The sequence below is a fragment of the Pogonomyrmex barbatus genome, unplaced genomic scaffold (genome assembly GCF_055798465.1).
Source record: "Pogonomyrmex barbatus isolate J1 unplaced genomic scaffold, ASM5579846v1 scaffold4, whole genome shotgun sequence".
NCBI classification, from domain to species: Eukaryota; Metazoa; Arthropoda; class Insecta; order Hymenoptera; family Formicidae; genus Pogonomyrmex; species Pogonomyrmex barbatus.
The window spans coordinates 13,047,006-13,072,813 of NW_028297138.1; the positions used below are offsets into that span (position 1 = coordinate 13,047,006).

Below are 25,808 nucleotides of genomic sequence, written 5' to 3' on the forward strand. Positions count from 1 at the left end.
AATGTTGTTTTAGATTAGCATTATCGATTACATGTAATTCTAATTGCGCGTTTGCGATTTTTAGAATCGTGACGTGATGTTGAGGTACCATTAAATACCAACGAGCTTGTAAAAATTCGTGATTATGATTGTTAATATTTTGAACATTTGACATAATATAATATTATTAATTTATTATTATCCCGATATTTTTTAAGCAAATACACACACAACATATTTATGACTTCCTTATATTTAATTTTATTTAAAATTTTTTATTAAAATATTTTTATATTTTTATACTATCTGTGCTTGATCCATAAAAGCCTTTTCTCTTTTATCAATAGAAATGTCTCTAAAAGTGGCTTACAGTCACTCAGAAGGTTCCTAAGCTACTTTTAAAGGCATTTTTACCGATAAAAGAGAATTTAAAGTCTGTGATTCTTGCAGCAAGTGCAATGACGGATACGGAATGAATGAAATCCAATGAGTGTACAGCTGTATATTTCTCGATATATTTAAAAATTGTATGTTCATTCATGCGATTACGGCCATGTTCCGATATACACTACCAGTACTGAAAATCTATAGTTTATGTGACGTAAACTATAGCTTTCCATTACTGATGATGTATGATCGACGACGAAGAACGAGCGTAAGCGTTTATGTTCAACGTAGACATGGACATAGAGTAAGGTAGAGAAAAATATAAACGTAGGATGTGAAAGATTATTGGATACGGAAAATATTTTTTTCTGTACCTTACTCTATGTCCACGATAAATATTAGGGTTTACATACTTATCTCGTTTTCTGCCATCAGCTTAAATCGGGGTACTGATCATGTAATTTTTCTCTTAGGAAACATGAAAAGTGAAATTTTTTCTATTATTTTAAAACTCTATGTCCACGATGCTAGAAATCAGTCTGAGACCTTGGAAAGAGAATTGATCAATCGCATTGATGAATTGGCCGAATTATTCAAATGCAATTGGTCAATTCTCCTACCGAGTGAGATCTTGGACTGATTACTCCTATCGTGAATATAAGGCTTAATAGTAAAAATTTTTACTTTTCACATTTCCGCTCTAGCGAAAAAGTTATATGAACACGACCTACGTTAGTCTCGGTCCACAATAGGTGATTTTTTAAGAAGTAAGAAATTGACCAATTATAATCGAATATGAAAAGAATAATCGACTATGATTGGTCAATTTCTTACGACTTAAAGATTAAATACTTATTGTGGACCGACACTTATGTGTGTACTCAATTACTTACGTTATCAAATAAATTGATCGAATAAATATTATATATTTTGATAGGTGGTCGACTGGAAAGTTGCCAAGTCGATCGATGTGAGCGACATGTCCAATTGGAATGTGAGTAAACAGAAGGAGTGCTGCCATGTATTGGAGCACCCTTATAGATATGGAATGTATTAAAAAGGGATAAAAATACTGTCTAAAATTCTTTTTGTTATCTTACGATTGCAATGCCAGCGCGCATTCCAATATTGTTATAAGTTTATTCAAGTTGCTTGCACTTTAGAACTTTGGATATTTAAGTGTCGGTCCATAATAGGTGATTTAAGCTTTAAGAAGTAAGAAATTGACCAATTATAATCGAATATGAAAAGAATAATCGACTATGATTGGTCAATTTCTTACGACTTAAAGATTAAATACTTATTGTGGACCGACACTAAGGCAAGATAGATATACAGACGATAGAGAAAGAGAAAACGAGAAATTTAAGGGTGAAACCTGTTTGATCACATTCGATTGATCATTAGCCACTTGCAGGAGCCGGTGCCTAAAATTTTTCCATTATTCAAGCGCTGTGAGTAGATAGTGGTCAATCGGGACATGGTTAAATGGGTGCCACCCGAAATTTAAATACATACATTGGGGCTGCGTTTCGATATTCACTGCTAGACTGGTGGAAAATCTATAATATACGTGACATGAATTATATATTTTCACTGGTAGTGATATCGGAACGCAGCCTGAGTTTCATTAATCGTTTTTTTTTTTTTGAGTTCGTAAAAGTTCGTACTATCTTTTGGCTCCCGTCGTATTTCTTTTCAGACGAGCGAGAGAGATGTATATACTTAACTATCTATGGGTGCGTTCCGTTTCACGCATAGATTGCATCAGCAATGCGCAACGCATTAATATCGTTCCGTTTTGTTAATATGCATGATGCGCAATGAAAACGGAACGATTCTTGATGCATTTCATGCATTAATTGTAAACAAAATCTCGACTAGTCTTTTCAGCAGTTTTCTTTTCGAGAATAAGGGTGATCTCTTTATTACTTTCGTCGATTATGACAGGAAATTCAACATATTCTTTTTTTCCCATAATTTTTGTCATTTTCAAAGTCTTATCGCTATCTTCAACGCGCATCAAACGCTTTACGTCCGAGCTACGGTAATTGATGCGTGCTTGATGCGCTGGAGAAGAGGGGAATCTAGGGAATTCTTTGCGCTATCAATGCGCGCATTATATGAAACAGAACGGTTGTTGGTGCAGTCAGTGCGCATTATGCGTGAAACGGAACGCATCCTATATCTTTCTGCATTCAAAAAGAATTCGACTAATGAAACGTACAATGTACAAGCAATGCGAACAGACCCTATATTTCAACAAGTTCCTTGCGTCTATTGGTCGACCAGACTGTCTCATTCATCTGTCCACAATAAAATGCTACAATACGATGGTTCATTCGTTCGATTGTAACGGCGAAAGTTCAGTCTGAACGGGCCAGATATACATTCACCAGGTGGCGACTGCGTCCGAGAGTCACCGTGGTCAGGTTGATCGGGCGACTTGTAGGTACGTTGAGAGGTTGCGAAGTCGTCGTGCATCGTTCTGCCACATGTTGATCAGTTGAGAAAACAGGGAGAGACGAAAACGCAAATCTTCACAGCATCATCGCTGCCACTTGGTACGCGTCATTCGCGAATCGTTAGTCGTACGTTTTTTCTTGCGCGCACGCTCTCTTCTCTTCTCACACACGGTCTCTTTCTCTCTCTCTCTCTCTCTCTCTCTTTCTTTCCCTCTTTCTCCCTCTTTCTCTCTCCAGATCTAGACGTGAAGCTCCGTTGGCCGCGAGTTACACGAACGGGTGACCAGCAGCACGCAACTTTCTAAACTCTGTTGAGAAGTAGCCTAGTACGTTACGTCACGCGGTCGTCGACAACCGTCGCCGAACATCGTCGAGAGACGAGCGTGGTATTTCCTTGGAGCCAGTTTGCGTGCTTGCACGCTTCTAGCCTTGTCACGTTGTGCGTACATATCGTATACGCGCGTCTGCAGTTCAAAGAAGGGGATTAATCTCCAGCCTCAACCATAGCCATAGTCGCGATAGCGGTTAGTTCCTGTCCAAGAGTCGAGCTGCGAATTAAAAATCACGCAGTATTCGTGTTCGATTATCTTAAACATCGCGCATCCATTTAGCGTAAGCTACTTTGCATACGAGATTGTTTGAATTTAACCTAAAAATTTTTGTGAATGTTGATAGTTCCCGCAATTCTCTTTTTGGCCTTCTTTTTCTCCTCCTCTTCCTTTTCCTCTTCTTTCTTCTCTTTCTCTTCTTTCTCCTCTTTCTCCGCTTTCTCTTCCCCTCTTTCCCCTCTTTCCCCTCTTTCCCCCTTTTCCCCTCTCTCTCCTTTTTCTTCTCTTCCTCCGTTTCCTTTTTTCTATTCTTTTCTGCTCTCTCTGTTCATATCAATCAACTCTGAGAATTCGCGAAAAATCACGTGTTGCCAACGACGTCGCGTAAAAGTATAAGCGAATAAACGTACGGTAGCGGCAGCAACAGCTGTGCTCGTCAACGGACGGAGAAACGGATCTTTTCGTAGTCAAGTGGTCACTGGGAAAATAGTCAAAATTCCGGTCCCTACTAGGAAACGAGAGGGCCTCCAACAAACCGGCGGCAGAAATTCATCGGCAATTGGTGAAGAACCGTTGGGCAAAATGAACAGCAAGAGGAAGAACCGTACTAACAATAACAGGTACTGCCAATCACTTGGCTTTCCTCGTCAAGATCATAATAGCAGGTACAATATCCAAATATAGATACATATTGATGAAAAATAACCTTTTCTTTGATCCATGCGTTCTTTCAGATCTCCACGAGCACGAGGACCGCAGGAGAGATGCGTCACAGCAGAAGGAGTTTATAACAATGCTCATTTTATGCATGCAGTCACTAGCCATGTTGGCAACATAGTACAGGTAGTCTTGTTTTTATATACATCCGTACACATATGTTGCAAACGTTCAGAGATTTAACATCATAATGTTTTTTTCTATCACAGGTTCAAACTCAAAATGGCTCGATATACGAGGGCGTGTTTAGAACATTTTCGTGTCAATTTGATGTAGTACTGGAGATGGCTCATCGTGTGGAGAGCTCGGGAAAGATTAGTGTAGATAGCGTAGTAGAAAAGTTAATTTTTAAACCACAAGACGTTGTCACTATTTCTGCCAAGGATGTTGACTTAGATTATGCTATAAGAGATACTTTCCAAACTGATACGGCCATTAGTAAGTTTAATGGCTTAATTGGTGAAAAGGAACTTGAACCCTGGGATGCACCTACCACTATGAACGGAGCTGATTTAGAATTAGACGGTGCTGCTGTAAGCATGGTCATTAGTTATAAAAGAATATTCTACATACTAGATTTGCGTGAAGTTGTGTAAAATTATCTCGTTTTCAGAATGGTTGGGACGTAAACGAAATGTTTCGTAAAAATGAACAAGACTATGGAGTTCAAACGACATTTGAGCCTTCCTTGGTTGGTTACACTTTACAACTTCAACGTAAGGATACAAAGGATTATAAGGAACAAGAGCAAAAAGCTACCGAGATAGCAAACGAGATCGAATCTCAACCAAACCACAAAGCTAGATTAGAATTAGAAAATGGTGATGAAGAGGAAAGATTTGCAGCTGTGGTGAATTTTGAATTATATTTCACAATTTTTCCTTTTCACCTTTTCTGATTTGTATTATTCATTGCTATTCAATTTTAGACGAGACCTGCTGAAGGAAAATATATTCCGCCACCGTTAAAAAAGAAAAATGGCAACACTAATAAACTGATGAGATCCAATGAGCCTCCATCTTCACCAGGAACCACAAATAATAAGAATGTCTACAGTCAACCACCTCCGTCCACGGTTAATGTAAATGTTTCACAGCAGAGTATGCCAGTTGGGGTACAAGCTGCTCATACTTCGGTGCAACATCCAGTATCCTTAAATATGAACATGCCGCCCAACGGAGTGGTTGTCACATACAATAATCCACCGCCGCCATTTGTGCCTCCACCGACGACGCAGTCGCAACAAGGTTTGTTATTTGTTTGTACCCGCTTGCACTTTCTGAAAAAAATTAGAATTCAATGAGAAGGGCTACAATTCGGCATTTTTACTCTGCTCTATGTTAGGAGACTACAGTTTCGTAAATCTATCTCCCATGGTTAATCTTTTTATACAATAAATATTTTCAGAAAATGAGCAAATGCTTTCTATATAGCAAACGATACAACAGAAGTATAATAATTGTATAGTAGCTTTTTATGAAAGGCGATATGATAATGTATCTTTTTTTATATGTAATATAGTTTTTTCCGATATAGTGATCCAACAGAATCAACCGCAAGTTACCCCTTCGATTACGCAAGTAGGCTTTTCGCCGCAATCATCGCTACAACAACAACACTCACCACAACAACCGCAACAACAGACACCTCCAAATAAAATAAATACAGAGAAACGTGAGCGACCTGGTAGACAACAGGTTTATCAAGTTGATAAAGCACCACCGGCGCCATTTTCTCAATCAAATGTTGCAACTTCTCATCAACAGCAACAGTCTTCACATCAGCAACATACGTCAATGTCGCAACAAAACTCTGTAGAAGGGCAAATAGTAATACACAAGTCAGACCATAGAAAGGTATGACGTATATTCTTGTATAAATATTTTGTTATTTTTCTTTTAAATTACAGGGCAATTCTGGTGTATACTTACAAATTTTACTTTAAGGTCCCAACATCACGTGGAAGAGAAGAACAGCATTCGGAACTAAGACAATTCGCTGCGGAATTCAAATTGTCAGAATCGCAAGGACCTCCAGATACATCTCAAATTTCCAGAAAACATCAACATCAACAAGATGTGCATTCCGCTACTTCGATAAATCAGCCACATCATCAAGGTTCTCATCAACATACAAGTCCACAGCAGCAATCGCAGCAACAGTCATCTACGCAGCAACACACTAGTCCTCATCAGCAACATCAAACAGTACAAGAGGAACCAGTTATCACCAGTAAACCGCCATCTGGTCCATTAGCGGTAAGGGCTACAAGTCCATCTCAGCAGCAACAGCAGCAGCAACAACAACAACAACAACAACAACAGCAGCAGCAGCAGCAACAGCAACAATCACAACAACCACCACCACCACCACCACCACCATCACAGACTAATAGTTCGACAATGCAACAATCTCCACCGGAACCCACGGTCGATAAAATAACTACTGCTTTTAAGAAGTCTACTTTAAATCCAAATGCTAAAGAATTTAATCCAAATGCCAAACCATTTACGCCGGTAAGTAACATATATTACTTGTTTGATGTAAAATCGACTAGATACAATAAAAATTGTATTTTTACTATCTGTAGCGTTCACCTAGCACACCAACGCCTAGTCGGCCACATACACCACAGACCCCGCAATACACGGGGGCAACTATGCCCGCGACCGTTGTTATGCCGGCATACGTAACGCCTACAGCGTTCAGTCAACCACCTGCTCAACAAGTGGCAAGGTTCCGAAAGGGTTAGTATTCTCTAGGCATTCGCGATACGTGTTTTGTATCTCGAGTTGCCTTATATATTTATGCATGTTCATACGATTCAGTTCATAAGATTCGGTATTTAAATCAATATAAAAATATCAATATAAAAATATTTTTTAGTATTACATTAATTAATAATACATAAATTTGAAAAGTCCTGTCAAATAATATTTTTACATTTGTATTTTTGAAATTACTTGTTCTTTCAAAGTATTGTAAGCTCAATTATAATTCTTTTTTTCTATTCCTCTGCTGATTAATACAATTAATGTATGATGTATAAAACGATTAAATAACATGAGGTATTATGATTTTTATAGTGCCGATGATGCAGCACCGTGCGCCAGATATAGCTTCTCAGATGCAAGTGGCTGCAGCAACAGGGCAGCCATTATTAGCGCCAGCTCTACATCCATTCCAGGTGCCTTATCCAGGACAGCCGACATACCAACAAATGGTACGGATGGTCCAGGCACCGCCTCCACCGCACATGGCCACCCCGTATCATCATCATCATGATTCACAAGGACCGCAAGCCCCTGGTATACAATATATGGGCCCACACCCACATCCTCACGTAGCTCAACAGCCACCTAGCCAAACTCCATCCCCAGCTAATCCAAATCAACCACATACACCGGGCGCTTATAATCCACCGGGTACTCCACAACCTACATATCCGCAACCTCCACCGCAAGGTCATGCCCCGAGTTATCCGATTATGTGCCCTATAATTCCATCCCATATACCGTCAATTCCACCACAACATATGCAATACCTGCCACCACAGCCGCCTCCAGGTGCGCAACAAACCATACCCGTTATTTTACCGCACAATCAGTAGCCGTGACATAAAATAAATGAAGAAAAGGAAGATCGCTAGTATTCTGAAAAGATAGAATAAGATATTCGAAATTGAGTTACTTTCATGATGGCATATCGATTACTGGCAGAACCATTCGTTTCAATTATACGCTCCTGATTTAGTCGATCGATCGTTAATCATGTTGGTTAAGCGATAATCGTCAATCATTTATGTTGACGAGCAGTTGGAAATTATTTCGCGTACAGTTTTATTGCGATGTGAGTAAAAACAAAGGGTGTTCTTTTCAGTCGATAATCGATGTAACGCAACGGAGCAATGGTATTCCGAATGTACTTTAAACGACTCGAGAGTGTTAGACCATCTTGAAAGTAACTTGTTATTCAAATATAGGTCGATCGTCGAGTGACCTATGCCTGTATTATCGAGTCCTTAAAAAATTTCGTTGATTATTTTAATCAAGTTTTATTTTAATCAAGTTTAAAACTCTGAAATGATAGTTTATCATTACGTAACTTTGCAAAATTACAATTGGTTCACTTTTATCGGATTAGTACGTGTGTCGAACATAGAGAAAAATTCAATGACTTTTTTGATCGTGCATTTTTATCGAGTAGTGCTCAATGTATCGGAAAATATGGGGGACCGCTCATTAAAGACATTTTAAATTCACAAATTTCAATCCTCTAATACAAACACAGCTTGCACTACTTTGCCAAGTAACAGCCAAAATTCAGCGGAAAAACCAGATAATCACGCAAGTGATTCATTTTTCTTCTCTCTCTCTCTCTCTCTCTCTCTCTCTCTCTCTCTCTCTCTTCCTCTCTTTCTCTCTTTCTCTCTCTTCTTTTTTCCGTTGTTTTTAATCGAGATGATTACCGAAATTATATGAGAATAAAGTATATAGAAGTATATGCATATTTTTCTGCCCGTGCTGGGTGTTGATTCCATTCGCAAGAGTTCGGAGAAAAGAAGATGGGATGATCGCTATTCCTTCGAGTTTGATTTGAACAAAGCGAGCGATAATTAACAAAGCTGGAGTACGGCTTGCAGGGTAAAACATTAGCGAAATGTGCGATTTGTTGATAATGAGTTTTGTTATAAGATGTTGATGCGCGCAGGATCTTTGAACGTGAAAGATGATTAGACCGAGTATGCGAGATATAATATTTGCACATCGATAAATCGTATGGTGCAAACGTTAACGGTACAAGCAACAGGCATTCGAGGGGTACATAATTTGCATTGCTTACATCGAGTTTACTATTGAAGTTTCAACAATTGGTTTCAACAGTAAACTTTATATCGTCGCTATACTTTGCGATAATGGCTTGGATATTGTTCCTTTTTTTATATTTTCTAATGCTCCATTAACACAAAATTCAATAGCAAAAAGCATATTAGAATTGATTTTTAGAATTGAATATTATTCAATTGAATATTATTGAAATTATATAAAAAAAAAAAACTTTATCTTAATTCTGTTATCAGAAATCCCATAGAATTATTTAAAGATTTGCCTACATATCTACGAGATGCGAACTTTCTCTACAAGAAAGAAAAGAGATTTATCTTTTAGCCATTTAGCGATTAGTTTATTACGCGGTGTTTGTTGTGTAAAACGTTCGTGCGTAATCTCAACGAGAAAAAAAATCACGTGTCATTAAAGTTTATCGCTAAAAATAACGCCATTTAGCAGAAATTGATGGAACGGTGCGATTGGGTTACGATTGTGTATGAATCTTGTTAATTATGTACATCTCTAATTGATAAATGAAAATGTGGATACTCTCGATTTCATGGACTTGGAAATATATCTGAACTTAGCGTATATCGCCAATTGAGACAAGGGGTGAGATTAGAGTCTGTGAGCAATTGCTTTTAATTCGATTTATACATGATTCATTTTGCAGTAGATTCTCTCCCCTGCTTGACGATTTCCAGAAAGAAGGGATTCCATTGTATTCGCGCGCTTTGCTCGGTTAGATTTGAAGAGATCACGATATGATCATATTTATATTTACCGCGCGATAACGCAATAAAGTGAGAATGCCGTCGTGCATTTGATAATAAAAAAAAAATGTACGCGCGCGCGCGCGCGCGCGCATACACATTTTCATTTTATACATATGCCATTAGAATAAACATGGGGAAGAAACATTAAAAACTAGAAGAATAAAGAAGTTTGTGAAGATTTGTCTCCAACTAAAGCCATCGTGTAACGTTAAATGATCTATTAGAATTTTGAAAATATCAAGTTGATATCAAGTTAAATCGAAAAAAAGAAATAAAAATATTCCTTCTGTTTCTAATTATTATTAATCTCTGGTTTCCCTTGGAAAAGCCTACGTCCAGATAAATTTTTAGTCCACAATCGATACCGATTGGGAAAAGAGAAAGTTAAACAACTACGGCCTTAGACCTAATCGTGTATATAAACGGAAGGAAGCAAAAACAACTTTTGCCTGAGAGAGATAGTTGAGTGTGTGGCATCGTTAAACAGATTTTATATTAAAGAGATTTAAAAAAGACGAAAAACATCAAAATAAAATCAATACGTTAAAAACCAATTTGCGCACGCGTTTCTATTTTACCTCCTTTTCTTTTTTATATTTGACGCGCGCGCGCGCGCGCGCGCGCACGCACACACACACACACACACACACACACACACACACACACACATATAATCTACAGGAAATTTATTCAACAAGTCCTTAGAATTTATTCAACATATCTTATCTTAGATATTTTGTAATAGACATTTAAGGCGCTATAATGAGTCGTATTGATCTTTATTATTTTGTATTCGAGTTAGCTCATTACATTCAGATTTTATCAATGAGCATGTGCCACCAATAAGCATCGGTCCAAATTGTCTACACATGCGTGAGATGCTTCCCACGAACGTGAAAAATAACTAGAGGAAAAGTAGATTCTACATCCCCTCCCCCCCCATCTCACCACACACACACCACACGCACGCACACACAAGCAAACTTCATTGAGGGCCACTAACTCCACATTTGTTGTTAAATTTGTGGACAAATTACAATTCAATCAATTTTAATGGGAATTGGTGAATTGAATATTTGGTGAATTGGTCCTAAACGTTCAAATGACACTCGAATATATTCGAGTGCTATTTCTGAACTTATTTTTATGATTATATTGGATGTTTTCCATTTAGTGACAGTTTAGTGACATAAGTCGACACAACACAAGTGTGTGTGTCGTTCAGCTGCGTTCAGCAGAAAAAGCAGTTTTGCAACTGTTGTAAAAATCATTGATATGAATGATTTTTGCCATTAATTCCTCATGGATCTAAATATATCCAATCATATTAAAGGATTTTACCAGTTGCAAAGCTACTTTTTCTGCTGAACGTAGTCTATTTTTTTGACATTCAATGAAACTGAAGGCCAAACGTGTACTTGTGTTAACTTGTATCACTAGAAAGCATTCTATGATATTTTCTTCGTCGAGAGATTTCGGATCGATTTCCGTGAACATGAGGTTTTAAATTAGGGACATTAAATCCCGTCGATTGAGACTGCGTTCCAATATTTACTACCAGTACTGAAAATATATAGTTCAGGTAACGTATATTATAGATTTTCAGTCACTGACAGTGAATATCGGAACGCAGTCTCTGCTCCATTATTTCTAGGCTGTGTATGATTTGTGTGGTGCGCAGAGGGGAAGAAGGGGGGAGGATACGTGAGGGAGCGCGTGACGGAACACTTTTGCATTTTATGAATAAGAGATTTTTTTGTTATTTTGAGGTTAATAAAAAATAATAACAGATTCAGAATGAAAACACAAAAGTGGGAAGAACTAAATGTGCAATTGAGCGATTCTATACTAAAGACACTCAAACAATTGAGATTTTTTGATATGACGCCAGTTCAGGTAATATAAAATATGATAGATCTATATAAAGATCGATAAAAATACATTTGTGTAATTTAATATTATTCATTAAAATGTTATGTGACATTTATAAAATGTTTCAGATATTTTTTAAATTATATAATAATAATAACAATAATGCAATATTTGTATCACTTTATCATGTTTGTAGGCAGCTTGCATACCATTATTATTGAATGGCAAAGATGTTGCAGCAGAAGCAGTTACAGGCAGTGGAAAAACGCTTGCTTTTCTTATTCCTTTATTGGAGATATTACAAGTAATTCTTCATTTATTATGCATATTTAATGTTTTTAAATATTTAGAAAATGACATTTTTAGAAACTTTGAAACTATAATATATTATTTATTTTGTGTGCTAAAATTTATTATCATTCATTATCAGCTTTGATAATGTATAGTATATATCACATGAATTATAAATTTTCGATACTAGTAGTAGAATTTAGAAATACAGCTTTTATAAAATTGGAATAATGATGAGAATTAGTATTCAAAAAATATTGTTTGCAATTAGTTTTATACAAATAATTAATATATTTCCCAAAATTTTTGAAGAAAGATTATAAGATTACTGTACGATTGAAATAAAATGATTTAATGAGCGATAATTTGTGATATGTCCTTGTCTATTTGTATTCAGCTACTTTTGTTAATTTGCGCTGATGAAGGCTAAAAAATTAGCCGAAACATCCGCTCTTGCGTTTCGTCATTTCTCGCGATAATCTTTATGTCATTTTGATTATTCAATAAATTTATATGCGCTCTTACAACTGCGCTAAGCTCTTATTGCCATTACACCCCTTTTGTCTATTTTTATATTGGGAGCCTTATCGTACATGCATATAAGATTACTGTTTTAAATTTATATTTCTATATAAAATAATAAAATAAAGTTTTATTATGTATGCAGAAACGAACTGAAAGATGGAAGCTTATGGAAGTAGGAGCAATAGTGATCAGTCCAACGAGAGAACTTGCTATACAAATTAATGAAATTTTAAAAGAGTTCTTAAACAAAATCCCATCATTAAAACAAGCATTGCTGGTTGGTGGTGTGACTCTTAAAGAAGACACAGAAAAATTGAAGAAAGGAGCTAACATTATTGTTGCTACACCTGGTAGATTGGAAGACATTTTGTCTAATTGTAATTCTATTAATTTGAATCTGTGTGTAAAATCTTTGGTAATTATAATTTACTTTTTTTTGTAATAATCTCACTTATATACTACAAAGTAGATTATTAATTAAATATATTCTTATTTCTAGGAATTTCTTGTATTAGATGAGGCAGATAGATTATTAGACTTGGGATTTTCTGCGACATTGGATAATATTTTAAGTTATTTACCACGTCTAAGAAGGACAGGATTATTTTCTGCAACGCAAACAAAAGAACTGCAGCAACTGATTAGAGCAGGACTGAGAAATCCAGCACTAATTGTTGTGAAAGAAAAATCTAATGTTTCGACGCCTGTAAATTTAAAAAGTAGTTTTACAATTGTCCAACCTGAGTACAAATTATCAATAATGATAGATTTTATACGTTCTATAGGACTTCAAACAAAGTATATGATATTTCTACCTACTTGTGCTTGCGTGGATTATTTCAATCGAGTTGTACAGACGTAAGAAACTTGTTGAAAAAATATCAAACATTTAATTAAAATTTTGTTTACTATTAAATTTTATATCAATATGCTTAATTTTATGATTGAATTATTTCTGTGGCTTTCTCATTATATCATTTTATATTTATCTTTTTCTTTTTTCTTATCAAATCTTTGCATTTTTTTATAATAGTGTCAAAAGTAATAGAGGTGCTTTTAATGATTAGACAAATTCCCTATATGTATGAACACACACACACACACACACACACACACACACACACACACACACACACACATATTAGGATTGAAAAGTTACTTTTTTAAAAGTAACTCGTTATACTGTTATTCATTACCGAGTCAAAAAAGTTACTACTTACTGTTACTAATTCTAAAAGTAGTAACTCATTACTTAAAAGAAACAGTTACTTTTCAATAATAATAAAATTTTTTATCTTAAAATTGCAAATTTGCATTCAAAAATTCTAAAAGAATTTAAGATATTAAAATATCTAACATGCAAATATAAAAGATGTGGTTTTTATTAAATTAACACAATAAATTTACACTATTTTTTATCTTCAATTCTCTGTTTACAAATTTTTAAAAGGTTTTATCGTCTTTTCATTAGATATGCTCTTGTAATTGGTTTATGATAAATTATTTTTAAAAGTATTGTTAAGACAAGTTTTAAATACAACAACTATGAATATCGATTTTAAACTGAACATTGAATATATAGAAATATATCATAAATAGGTCCAAAATATAAAAAGTAACTATTAAATTCTTATTTTTACAGTTAGTAAAAAAGAAAAAAAATAATGCCGTTATTACACTTTATTATCAAAAAAAGTAACGGTAACGACGTTACAAATAACACATTCCAACTCTGAGATATATATATATATATATATATATATAATTTCCTTTTGTGTGTGTGTGTGTGTGTGTGTGTAAGATATGTACGGAGAACACACACATCATGATATGCAAATGTATATATATATATATATATATATATATATATATATATATATATATTTACAGGTTATTACCATCGATAAATGTGCTTTCTTTGCACGGTAAAATGAAAAGTAAGAGGTATAAAATATTTGATAAATTTCGACGTGTCCAAAATGGCATTTTAATATGCACGGATGTAATGGCTCGTGGAATTGATATATCTGATATAGATTGGGTGTTACAATACGATCCTCCTTCTGTCGCTAGCAGTTTTGTACATAGGTAATTACTTTTATATTACCTATTATATATACAACATATATAAATATATTTCATGTGATATTTTAAAGAATTGTTCTCTAAAGTATTATTCTTTGTCTATTATAGATGCGGTAGAACAGCTAGGATTGGTAATGAAGGAAACGCTTTGCTGTTTCTTCTAGAAACCGAGAGTGCGTATGTAGATTTTATCAAGAGAAATCAAAAAGTGGAATTGCAAAGAATGGAAACAAAATTAAACATGGATACTGTCGAAGAATGCCTACAGTGTATGAGGCAGATGCAACAAAAAGATCGACTCATGTTTGATAGAGCAAATCGTGCCTTTGTTTCATATGTGCAAGCATATAGTAAACACGAATGTAATTTAATTCTTCAGTTGAAAGACATCGATTTGGGGAAGCTAGCCATGGGTTTTGGTTTGCTGAGAATGCCAAAAATGCCAGAGCTCAAGGGGAAAAAAGTGTCATCTTTTATTGACCCTGAAATCGATACAAATGCAATACCTTATATGCATAAACAACGTGAATTACATAGGATTAAAAGATTGATCGAATATCAAAATATTGGCAATTGGTCAAATATTCATAGACGTAAGCAAAAGCGAACTGAAGCTTGGTCTGAAAACAAAAAGAGAAGACTCGAGAAACAAGAGAAACGAAGTAAACGGAAAGAAAAGAAGGAATTGAAGCAACAATTTTCAACAGGTTCTAACAAAAAAAAGAAAAAACGAATAAACGAGGAAGAAATTGAGCAATTAGCAAGAGATATAGCGTTAATCAAAAAATTTAAGAAGAAGAAGGTAATAGATCAGTTTTTTTTCAATGTTACAAAATCAAATTTCTCTCTTTCTCTTTCTGTTTGTCACAACTTTCGTCGTTTTATATATATATATATATATATATATATAATGCTCGTACATCTAATTGCAGATATCACAACAAGAGTTTGATGCGGCGTTTGCTGTGTAAAAATATTGATCATAATTACACAAGACATGTCTAAATTATATCTTGATTGAAATTTTTGAATTAAAATGTATTTTTTTTTATATTTTTATTGTACACATTTTTTCAAAATATACATACAAAATCTGATAATGTAAATGTACAATTGATATTATATTTCCTTACGATTCCTTTCCTTTAGATGTTTATAAACATTTCCTATAAATTTATAAACATTCGTATTATTACGTGAATGAATAAAATAAATATTGTAGCTATGATCCTGTTTATAACAACCAATGTGATGCTTATATTTGCAGGAGATATGGATCAAAAGGAGAATTTGTTTATTCCTTTCAAGTTATAAATACATTTTTACAAAATTCAAACATGCAATCTATACAAACACAGTGAAAACTATCTCGTTTCACTAAGGCCTCGACATGACACCGACGATACTACTTGTCTCTGTCTTCGTTTGGCTTTTAAGAGTATCCCCACTACTCAGTATGAGATTATTATTTACCACGCGGCTGGGCCAGGATAATGTGGTAGAGGGGAGCGAGATATTCCAATAGCAACCAAATGCGACCACATGTGTACGTGTGATATGTGCGTGTTTGTAATCTTTTAAAACTAGGACTGTTGTGTTTGAAAGTCCAATTATTGGTGCGATTAGTCATTGAGCCGTTCCGATGATTCATCCGCATTCGTTTTATGCGTCAAGTGACTGTATCTAATAAATGTAAATTACAGAGATTTTCTTGAAACAGTCTTATTTTCATGTTGAGAAATGGAGGAGGAAACAAATCGCCCAAAATGGTTGTTGGAATTGGAAAATCGTAAGCGTAAGGTACGTCAAATATCATATAATTGATTAAGAGACAATAAGAGAAAGAAGCTTAGTGTGTAAGATTAAGTTTGAAAGCCAGTGGATTGTATCGTATCTTACATTTGCTCAGCCACGTTTAGCGCACGAAGCTGGAGCTGGTGCACCATGCATGAATTGTAATTCCGCATGCCCTGGTCTTGACCTGCATTTTTGGCGAAAAATTTGCAAGAATTGCAAGTGCAGTCGGGACGATCATGATGTCGCTGATGATGAGTTTCCACAATTTGATCTCCTATTTGGACCAAGTGGAAAATTTAAGAAAATAGCTACACGTAAATATCTTTTATATATAATTAGTCGTAATTAAAAATGTTACATTTCTTATTCTTGCAAATTATCCTATAAATTTTTTTATAAAATAATATCTGACACAATACACACACACACATATATATATATATATTTACACATATTTACACACACACACACACACACACACACACACACACACACACACACACACACACACATACACATATTTTTACAATCACGTATATTGAATTTAATTTTATTTGTTTGAAGTAAAATAGCGCATATAATTCTTTGTCTTGTTTCTTGAGTAAGATCAAACTTACACTATGTTTGTCTTATACATTATTGTTTAATTAAAAATATTGATCCTTAGGTTTGCAAGTAAATAATAAGAAACAAAATGATGGTGAAAGTACATTCGAGTGGGTGCCACCGGATACAACTAAAGAACTTGCTGTAGATTATATGAAAGCTTTGCCTGTAGAGAAGCTGCCAATCAAAGGATCTGTTGGTGCTATTTTAAGAAGACAATTATTACAGAAACAACTGCCGCTTCATGATATCGATTATAAAATTTGCGATCAACTTAGCGAAGAAGAGCAGAAACAATTTAAAAAGTACTTGGAGGATATAAAGAAATATGTAGGACAAGGCAAAGTAATGAAGGTAAGATAAAGATGGCGACTTGATCATATCGATAATAATCTTATTAGATTGTGTAAAAATGTATATGATAATGGAGAGTGATACAATTTTTTATAATACCATATCTATATTATAAAACGAAACATGAGAAATACGCCTGAGAAATAGATATTAAAAGCAAATGCTTTAAGCATCTATTTCTCGGACTCATTTCTCATGTTTCGTTCATGTTTCTCATGTTTCATAATACAGATATTATTATTTTCAGATATTGAGTGCCCGTCCATTCGATCGTTCTCTCACAACACCTGTCAATGCAACCGATATGCAAAGATATAGTCCGCAACATAAAGCTCATATACCTTCGGCTAGTGCTCAATTACGTATACCAAGTAGCTTTGCAATAAAATGTCCATATGCGAGGCATTCGCATGATACTCAAAATAAGCAGGATATTACTACAGCTACGAATAATAAAGAGACGTATAGTACAGAAGGGTATAATTGTTCGCTGAACAATGTGTCTGTCAACAGTAATATTGTGAAATCGCAACCAATCCAAAGAAAATTGATTTATGAAAATTTTCAGCATGCAAATGATACCATATCGGTAAATGAAAAGGATATAAATAGCAAAATAGTTAACGATTCAATCTTTACTCATCTCGCCGAACAAGAAATTGTATCCACTCGCGAGAAGCATATTTCTGGAAATTATGTACCTTATAGAGAAAGAAAAAATGCTTTTGAGAAGCTTGGAGAAACATTGAATGATACGACATTGTGTGACATTACATGTCCGGACGTTACCAGTGAAACAGCTCTCATTGCGGAATCTCTATTAGCGGACGCGCTTCTTCCACCTAGTGCGATCCACGCTAACGATATTATCGGAAGTACATTGGGCGAGAAAGAATTGACGTTTATAAGAGAGAAACTCACCGATAAATATAATACGACGGAGAATTCAATGATGCACGGTGCTTCTAAATTATCTAAACCATTAGAAGCGAATGACACGTTACATTTGCGTAGCGGCAGAATCGGCATTAAAGAGAATAATTTCGCAGGCACCGACAAGTGTGTGGAGAGAGCAAATATTATAGCTACTATGAAAAATCCTGCGGGAAGTCCCGCGGGTAGGACGGAAATGAGTGCTTCGCTAGAAGCGGAGAAAAGAACATATAAACCTCTATCTCAAATAATCGAATCGACCATTATACCTGCTGGTATTCGTGCACAAACGAACGAACAAAAACGATGCGGCTTCTTAACAAATGACAAAGCGGTGAATAATAATTCGTTGGTAACGGAGACACCTAAAACTGTAACGGAAAGCACCCCTGATTTAACATTAAACAACTGTAATTTCATACATTTCGCTGCTCCTATATTGAATTTGTCGGCGCAAACTATTCCGCAAAATTCTGCAAGTGATGCAAAATCGAGTCGGTTGCAGACAGAATTGAATAGTTCGATCTTGCAATCAGCTGTCATACATTCCGAACAGTTGCAAAATCAAGTGTTCCCCCACGTCGTCGGAGGCTTCGATGAACAAGGCATCCAGCACACTCAGCCTACGGATTATCTGAAAGATGCCATGGAAAATTTAAAGGTAGACTCTAAGGAGATGCACAAGTGTGAAAAATGCCATGAGAATATACGCGTTGGCGACGTAGCCATAACCGCGGAGAAGGCTAATAATGCATTCTGGCATCCCGGCTGTTTCGTTTGCTCGATATGCGATGAACTGTTGGTAGATCTAGTATATTTTTATTACAAGAATAAATTGTACTGTGGAAGAGATTTGGCCGCATCTTTAAGAATTCCCCGATGTTTCGCTTGCGACGAGGTAAGTGTGCAATGATACCATCCTCCTTGAATACATGTTCTTTCAATTGATTAATTGTCAATATTGTCAATATTGTCAATATTTTAACTTGAATCGATTCGGTATTGACAAATCTTTTTTAACGTTTGAATGTCGAACATTGTCTACATGTATAAATCCGGAAAAGTTAGAATATTATCGAAGTATCATAATTATATCGAAAACTATAAATGTAGCTCGATATCTTTTTAAAGAAAAATTCTGTTACTCAAAATTCTCTATTCTAATATCTCTTCTCTCAAGGAAAAAAATCAATTAAAAGAATTTGCAGTTTCAAGCGAGTGCGTTTTGACGAGCGATATTCTTTATAAAGACATAATATTTCCAAACTATATTTATAATATTAAGGTTCAATCATCTATTTCTATTTATTGCAGTTGATCTTTGTGCGAGAGTACACGGTTGCGGAAGAACATAATTATCATGTGAAACATTTTTGTTGCTGGGACTGTGACGTGCCATTGGCTGGACAAAAATATATTATTGAAAACGATCGACCGTTATGTCTTCCTTGTTATCAAAGATCATATGCAAAAACATGCGCTGCCTGTAACATAGCGATTGCCGCAGACCAGCAAGGAGTAGCTATAAAAAATTTAAACTTTCACGCAACTGAAATCTGCTTTTGCTGCTACAGTTGTAAGAGGAATTTATTGAACGGCAGAATGGCGATAAAAGATGATAAATTGTTTTGTAGTAAAGAATGCATCATAAAGTTTCTTAATAAAAATAAAGAATTTACTATCTTTTGACACATACTATACATTTTATTTTTGTCATAAAAATAATAATCACGTAAATTCATTATGAGAATACGAGAATATGAGAAACATAAAATATTAAAATATAATTATGTGCCATTAATTATTAGCAGAGTTCAATCAAAGCGAGATTTTTCTATATAACCGTAACATAATAAATATATCACTTTACCAATTCTAACCTTATTCGATAAAAATATATTCTATAGTTTTTGATTTATTTTCCATAGTATCATCTTTCTTTCTAAAATCACGTATTTAGTTTAGAATAGATTATGTGACTACATAATTATAGACTATATGTTCTAAAATACTTAGATTCATCCTTTATGTATTACTGTGTACACGCGCGCACGAAGAACCATAGTTTTCGTTTACCGAAAATTTTCGTTACGCAAAAATACAATACTCTAAACAAATTTTCCCAGTTTGTTATACTTTATATTTTGTACCCATATATACAAACTTATATGTTGATTAACGAAATACGATAAAATTACGCATGTAACGATTTCGTTGCATTTATTGTATAGACATCAAAAGATATGAAAAGTAGAAATTTACAATCGATACCTTTTTAATTGCAATATTTTTAATATTAATTGAAACTACACGTAGGCTTGATGAAAAACAAATTATACATGCAAATTATTCATATATTTAATATGTATAGTATATTTTATTTGTTAATATTTGGAAAATATTCTCTTTTCATTTAAACAAACCCTCATCATTTTATAATCATTCAGAAATATAAATTTGACAGCTTTCTCGTATTTTCAATTCTTTTTTTATATCGTATACAATAAAATTTATTATAATCGATTATCAGATTATTGTACCAAATTACGAATTAAGTTTTTCTTTTGAATCATTAGTAATTTCCTGCAAGTATAATCATATAACAATAAGTCAATATAATAAAAGTAAAAATATTTTTCCATATTTACGATATATAAAAATTTGGAAATATGTCGCACATATGTACACAAGCATGCAGATATACAATGCTGTGATTGTATTCAACACTTTTATACACGTACATGTGCACGCACGCAGAGAGAGAGAGAGAGAGAGAGAGAGAGAGAGAGAGAGAGAGAGAGAGAGAGAGAGAGAGGTTTTTTTATACTGAACTAGTGTACACTAGTACTTAACATAGATATACATTTAAAGTTTGATAAAAGCGAGACAGAATGTTTTAATACAGCTCAGTGTAGGAACAGAAAACAAACCTATAAACTCACTCAATAATTCTTGCAAATACGCTATGCTTTCTATTCAGAATCGCTATCGACAACAGTTTGAATACGTCTAAACGTATTATGAATTTCTCGATGTCGCGTGTCATGTGATGTGTCTGAAGGTATCGTTTTTTTAACATTTTCCATATTTCTTCGTGCGCGCGTGCATACTCGTCCTAAAATAGAAAAAAATCAAAATTCAATATTATATATATTTAACAATGCATGTAATATATTTGATAAAAATTAATAGCAAAGAGAGCTTTAATAATAAGACCTTCAGATATAATGTTGGACACATCCAATTCGGATACCTCCCTCATCTTTTCATTTTGTTCTCTTATACGTTTACACTTCTCCAATGTTGGCCTGCCATTAATGCCATTTTTCTCCAGCAATTCTTTTAAACGTTTAATTTTTGCAGCGTTACTTTTGCAATCAGCCCAAATCTCACTGTAAGATTTTACTTTTACGCCGGCAACCTTTAAATATTTTTTCAACATTTGTATGACTTTATCTCCTCGGCTCTGAAACAGTACATCTCTGTGAAAAACCGCACAGTGATTTATACAATTACTATTTATAGCAATAAATTTATCCACTATTGCTGTACTTACAACATTATTACGTCTCCTCTTTTTATCCTTTGCAAACTTTTCCTCTTCGGATTTATTGTCGCTTTCACTTTTAATCGAAGAGCTCTTATCTGACAATTCTTTTTCCATTTCATTTTCAGCTTCTATCGTTCCGTTAGTTCTTTCTGTTACAACCACACATGCATCTTCATCATCTGGTATAGATTCGATACTTTTCTGGCGAGAATTTTTTCTTTTACCTCTTGTACGTCCTCTTTTTGATTCGACTGAGCGATGTTTGTTCGTCGATCTTCTTGTCAGTGATGACCTTTTTATTTTCTTTTTCGTCCGTGGACTATAATCTTCATCTGAATTGTTATTCTGACTGTCATCTGAACCAGAAGGCTTCAATTTACTGAAACTTGTTCGCGAACCTCGTTTCTTTGTCCTATTATTTTCTGATTTAATCTCCGATATATCCGTGACTCTTTGTACATCAGATTTTTCGTTCTCTGATGAACTACAGTCCAATTCCGATTCGTTTGGTTCAGCTTTGACAATTATTGTCTTTGGTCGTGGCTTTGCATCTCTTTCATTTTCACTTTCAGAACTCTGTTCTTCTTTATCACTCGCACATTCCACTGAAAGCTCTAGTCCACCTACTACTTCCGTATCCATAATATCTCTCTTGATAATATGTCCCTTTTCATCATCTCTTTTGTTCTCTTTTTCTTCTATTGTTTGGTTGATATCTGATTTAACTATCTCATAGTCTTTCATTTTCTCATCTTTAGAAGCAGATGTCAGATTTATGTCTATAGCAGGCTTTTGGAATGAGTTGTCCTTTTTTGGAACAGAAAAAAAAAATATATAATATATGAGCCATGTAACTTTATATATTTGTATCGTGTATACATATTGAAATCATATAAGGTGAATACTGTTTCTCACATGATACGCATGACATATCGTTTACCCTTATTATTTACTACATATTAAAAAAAGATGCAGGACAATGGCACATTATGCATTCTATACAAAAAAACAGAGTATAATCTATAATAAACATGTCTCATATTTCAACAGTTAGAACAAAAAAATTATTGAATACAGCTAAAAGTCAAAATATTTGGGAAATACATAATAACTTTAAACAAACTTCTATAAATTTTATAAACCAAATTCTTAATACGAAACAAATTATATTAGCTATCCATAATAATGTAAATTTGTATTACCTCATTTTTAATAATCTCTTTGATATTTATTTCTTCAGAACTTTGAAGTATAGAGTTATCTTGTTTTAACACTTTTGATCGTTCGCTTTGGAAGAAACTTTGCCGTTTTTTAGCAGGTAAATCTCCTTCATTCTCAGAATCTTCTATTCTTGATCTTTTCTTTGACATTGCAGTATCGATGGAATCTGATGATAGCTGTAATCTATCCATGTCTTCTTCTTCTTCAGTTTCATCACGATCAGTTTCATTGTGATCAGATTCTATCATTATATAACAAAATGATCTAAAAAATGTGTACTTTTTATAGAGATGTTTTTAAAAATATACACAAGACAAATAATGAAGAGGAATATGCATATTTATAATTACAAAAATCTCTTACCCTTTGTTTTGATAAAAAGAAACTTTGGATTTTTTAACGAAGAGAATTATGTCGTAGAGCGTTAACTTATCTAGTACGAATCGACGCCTATTAACCGGTAAAGTTTCAGGTCACTTACGAAGAATAATTTTGCAAAGAATTTCTCATAATATAAATATCGGATAAATTATCAAAGTATCGAACTCTTATACAAATCACTTTCTTACACATGACATGTCCGTTATCGCTGGAGATATCGATGATCTTTTAAGTTGTACGTAATACAACTTTATTATAAATATTTATGCGATCATCGCAATTCGCGATCGCGATATGTTTGCGCGGCAAAATTCACGTAATGGAAGATTCACTTTTTAAGGTGACCTTTCACATTAGCGCTCGATGCTCGTTTTATTATGGCGCGGTCCCATGGTACGGAATGTGTATGCGCGCAATGCGGAATTGACGGGATGTCTTGTGATTGGTTTGACCTGTTTTACGTTCATTCCGCCGATTTTTATTTGCAAGTTTTTATTTTATCCGGTCTGATTGTGTGGAATTACTTGTGAGTTTGATGCGTGTGTACGTATATTAAAAAAGGAGACAAAAATGCTGAATGTTCAGCAGAGATCCATAAGAATATTACTAAAAACTATTACAATTTTTAATAATAAATGTTAAATTTTATATTAATGCAATGTTGAACAACTTTTAAATATGAGTTTGGAAAAGAATATGAGTTTTAACAATAGTTCGTAAAAGGAACTATTAATTTAAAATTAAATCCGTCTAATAGTAATAAATAAACGTTATCCTCCCTTTGTTATCCTTAGTACAGTCAAAATGGTCGGTAATAATTATTCTTCAATTATCCCTGGACTCGCTTAGCAATCACGAAAATTTTCCCATGGCCGACCATTTTTAACAATGGGTGTAGTCCACTTGGTGCTACATACAAATGCTTCGAAGAATTTTTTATTGGTCAATTCATAAAATTCTTTGTTCTGATTGGTTAATCAAACGCTTAGAAACTTTTGTAGCGCTAAGTAGACCATAGTCAGTATCTCGTTGGTGTCACTGATCTAGTTTCCACCGATGTCTTAATTCTCTCCTAATACATCGTATGTACTTGACCCGAGAAGTATGTTTAAACAATTATTATTTTAAATCATTTAAATCAATTTTATTTTAAATCATTTCGTATGAAGAGTTTTGAAGTTCAATTGAAAAGATTTGTCAGTCATTCGGTTAATTATAATTAATTAATCATTTTTAAACCATGTATTTAGGAATTAATCGAAGATAAATTAGACAATGTTCTTGTATGGAATTATTTGTATTTTGTATAAAGAGTTATAAAATTAAAAAGTTATTAAAAAGTTTTGTGAGTTATTCAGAATTATAATTAAATATTTAAGAGTCAGCAGAAACAACAATCCAACCACAACAATCCAACAATCCACTCATTTACATCACATTTGTGCGGTGCAGATACAAATTTGTATTCTATTATATTTTATTTTATAGTAATATTTTCTCGAGGTAATATTTTGCCACGAATCTTTTTTTTATCCATATAACAGGTTTCACGAAGTCGCGAAACCTGTTATAAATAAATAAAACCGGCACACAATGCTTTTTTTCTTGCTAGTTTGCTAGCTAGATTCGCATGTTTGCTCAGCTCTTGTCTTCGATTGTCTTTGATTGATATATTTTTTTAGATCTAAAAGAATATATCAATCAAAGATAAGAGCTCACTAAACATGCAAATCCAGCTAGCAAACCAGCAAAAAAAAGCATCGTGTGCCGTTGGCTTAAGATTATTTGCACTATAATGCAGTATCGCTGCAATTTCGAAAGTTCCGTCAGTCCTGGTTTACAATAGGTGATTTAAGTCTTAAACCATAAAAAATTGACCAATCATAGTCGAAGAATAGAAGAATAATCGATACTGCATTAGGCAGGCTGCACACAGGACGCGGCAAAGCGGTAACGTGACAACGCGGTAGCCAATCACCATCTTGTTTTCTAAGGCCGGTTGTAGACAGGACGCGGCAACGCGGTAGCCAATCACCGTCTTGTTTTCTGATATATAACTTCGTTACATATTAGCAGGCCTAATATGTAACGAAGTTATATATCAGAAGCCGGCCTTATAGTGCGGTATAAATGCAGATCTTATTTATCTTATTTATTATATTATTTATAACAAGTTTCACGACTTTGTAAAGCATGGATCAAAAAAAGACTCGTGGCAAAATATTATCTCGAGAAAATATTACTATGAGATAAAATATGATAGAATACAGATCTGTATCAGCACCGCACAAATGAGATGTAAATGAGTTGGTGAAAATGAGATGTAAATGCTTGTTGCTCTTGCTAACTCTTAAATATTTAATTATAATTATCTAAATAATTCACAAAACTTTTTAATGACACTTCATAACTCTTTATACAAAATACAAACAATTCCATACAAGAACATTCAATTTATCTTTGATTAATTTCTCGGGCTAAGTATATAGTAT

The 25,808-nt window shown here is 34.2% G+C and overlaps 4 protein-coding genes across 14 annotated transcripts; 3 read left to right on the top strand and 1 right to left on the bottom strand.

Annotated features, from left to right (window-relative positions):
- Positions 1 to 2,674: 2,674 nt before the first annotated feature.
- LOC105434004 (uncharacterized) lies at positions 2,675 to 10,255 on the top strand. Of its 8 annotated transcripts, none has more exons than XM_089080593.1 (10): positions 2,675 to 2,818; positions 3,892 to 4,044; positions 4,114 to 4,222; positions 4,306 to 4,629; positions 4,710 to 4,946; positions 5,025 to 5,343; positions 5,618 to 5,952; positions 6,043 to 6,612; positions 6,687 to 6,843; positions 7,183 to 10,255. In XM_089080593.1, exons 2-10 carry the CDS (start codon positions 3,962 to 3,964, stop codon positions 7,704 to 7,706), a joined length of 2,658 nt encoding a protein of 885 aa, XP_088936719.1. In that variant the 5' UTR covers positions 2,675 to 2,818; positions 3,892 to 3,961; the 3' UTR covers positions 7,707 to 10,255. The 8 variants fall into 8 exon arrangements, with proteins under 8 accessions (XP_088936719.1, XP_088936723.1, XP_088936717.1 ...); XM_089080597.1 differs by having other exon boundaries at positions 3,892 to 3,999; XM_089080591.1 differs by having other exon boundaries at positions 2,716 to 2,930; positions 3,795 to 4,044.
- Positions 10,256 to 10,886: 631 nt separating this feature from the next.
- LOC105423572 (ATP-dependent RNA helicase DDX55) lies at positions 10,887 to 15,580 on the top strand. Its single transcript, XM_089080598.1, has 8 exons — positions 10,887 to 11,201; positions 11,492 to 11,597; positions 11,770 to 11,877; positions 12,532 to 12,804; positions 12,889 to 13,247; positions 14,280 to 14,477; positions 14,583 to 15,276; positions 15,407 to 15,580. The coding sequence occupies exons 1-8, from the start codon at positions 11,095 to 11,097 to the stop codon at positions 15,443 to 15,445; spliced, it is 1,884 nt and encodes a 627-aa protein (XP_088936724.1). The 5' UTR covers positions 10,887 to 11,094; the 3' UTR covers positions 15,446 to 15,580.
- A 171-nt stretch (positions 15,581 to 15,751) lies between these two features.
- Positions 15,752 to 23,710, bottom strand: LOC105423557 (uncharacterized). 3 transcript variants are annotated; one of them, XR_016140094.1, is made up of 7 exons: positions 23,299 to 23,710; positions 22,917 to 23,199; positions 21,721 to 22,521; positions 21,381 to 21,630; positions 21,107 to 21,279; positions 16,374 to 16,545; positions 15,752 to 16,157 (listed from the first exon to the last, which is right to left on the bottom strand). XR_016140094.1 is itself a non-coding variant. In XM_011633335.3 (5 exons), the coding sequence occupies exons 2-5, from the start codon at positions 23,124 to 23,126 to the stop codon at positions 21,137 to 21,139; spliced, it is 1,404 nt and encodes a 467-aa protein (XP_011631637.2). In that variant the 5' UTR covers positions 23,127 to 23,176; positions 23,299 to 23,709; the 3' UTR covers positions 20,282 to 21,136. The 3 variants fall into 3 exon arrangements, 2 of the variants coding, with proteins under 2 accessions (XP_011631637.2, XP_011631635.2); XM_011633335.3 differs by lacking the exons at positions 15,752 to 16,157; positions 16,374 to 16,545 and having other exon boundaries at positions 20,282 to 21,279; positions 22,917 to 23,176; positions 23,299 to 23,709; XM_011633333.3 differs by lacking the exons at positions 15,752 to 16,157; positions 16,374 to 16,545 and having other exon boundaries at positions 20,282 to 21,279; positions 23,299 to 23,709.
- Positions 15,894 to 19,859, top strand: Tes (testin LIM domain protein). Of its 2 annotated transcripts, XM_011633331.3 has the most exons (6): positions 15,894 to 16,033; positions 16,178 to 16,274; positions 16,384 to 16,585; positions 16,939 to 17,231; positions 17,479 to 19,062; positions 19,479 to 19,859. In XM_011633331.3, exons 2-6 carry the CDS (start codon positions 16,215 to 16,217, stop codon positions 19,851 to 19,853), a joined length of 2,514 nt encoding a protein of 837 aa, XP_011631633.2. In that variant the 5' UTR covers positions 15,894 to 16,033; positions 16,178 to 16,214; the 3' UTR covers positions 19,854 to 19,859. The 2 variants fall into 2 exon arrangements, with proteins under 2 accessions (XP_011631633.2, XP_011631634.2); XM_011633332.3 differs by lacking the exons at positions 15,894 to 16,033; positions 16,384 to 16,585 and having other exon boundaries at positions 16,134 to 16,274.
- Positions 23,711 to 25,808: the final 2,098 nt, after the last annotated feature.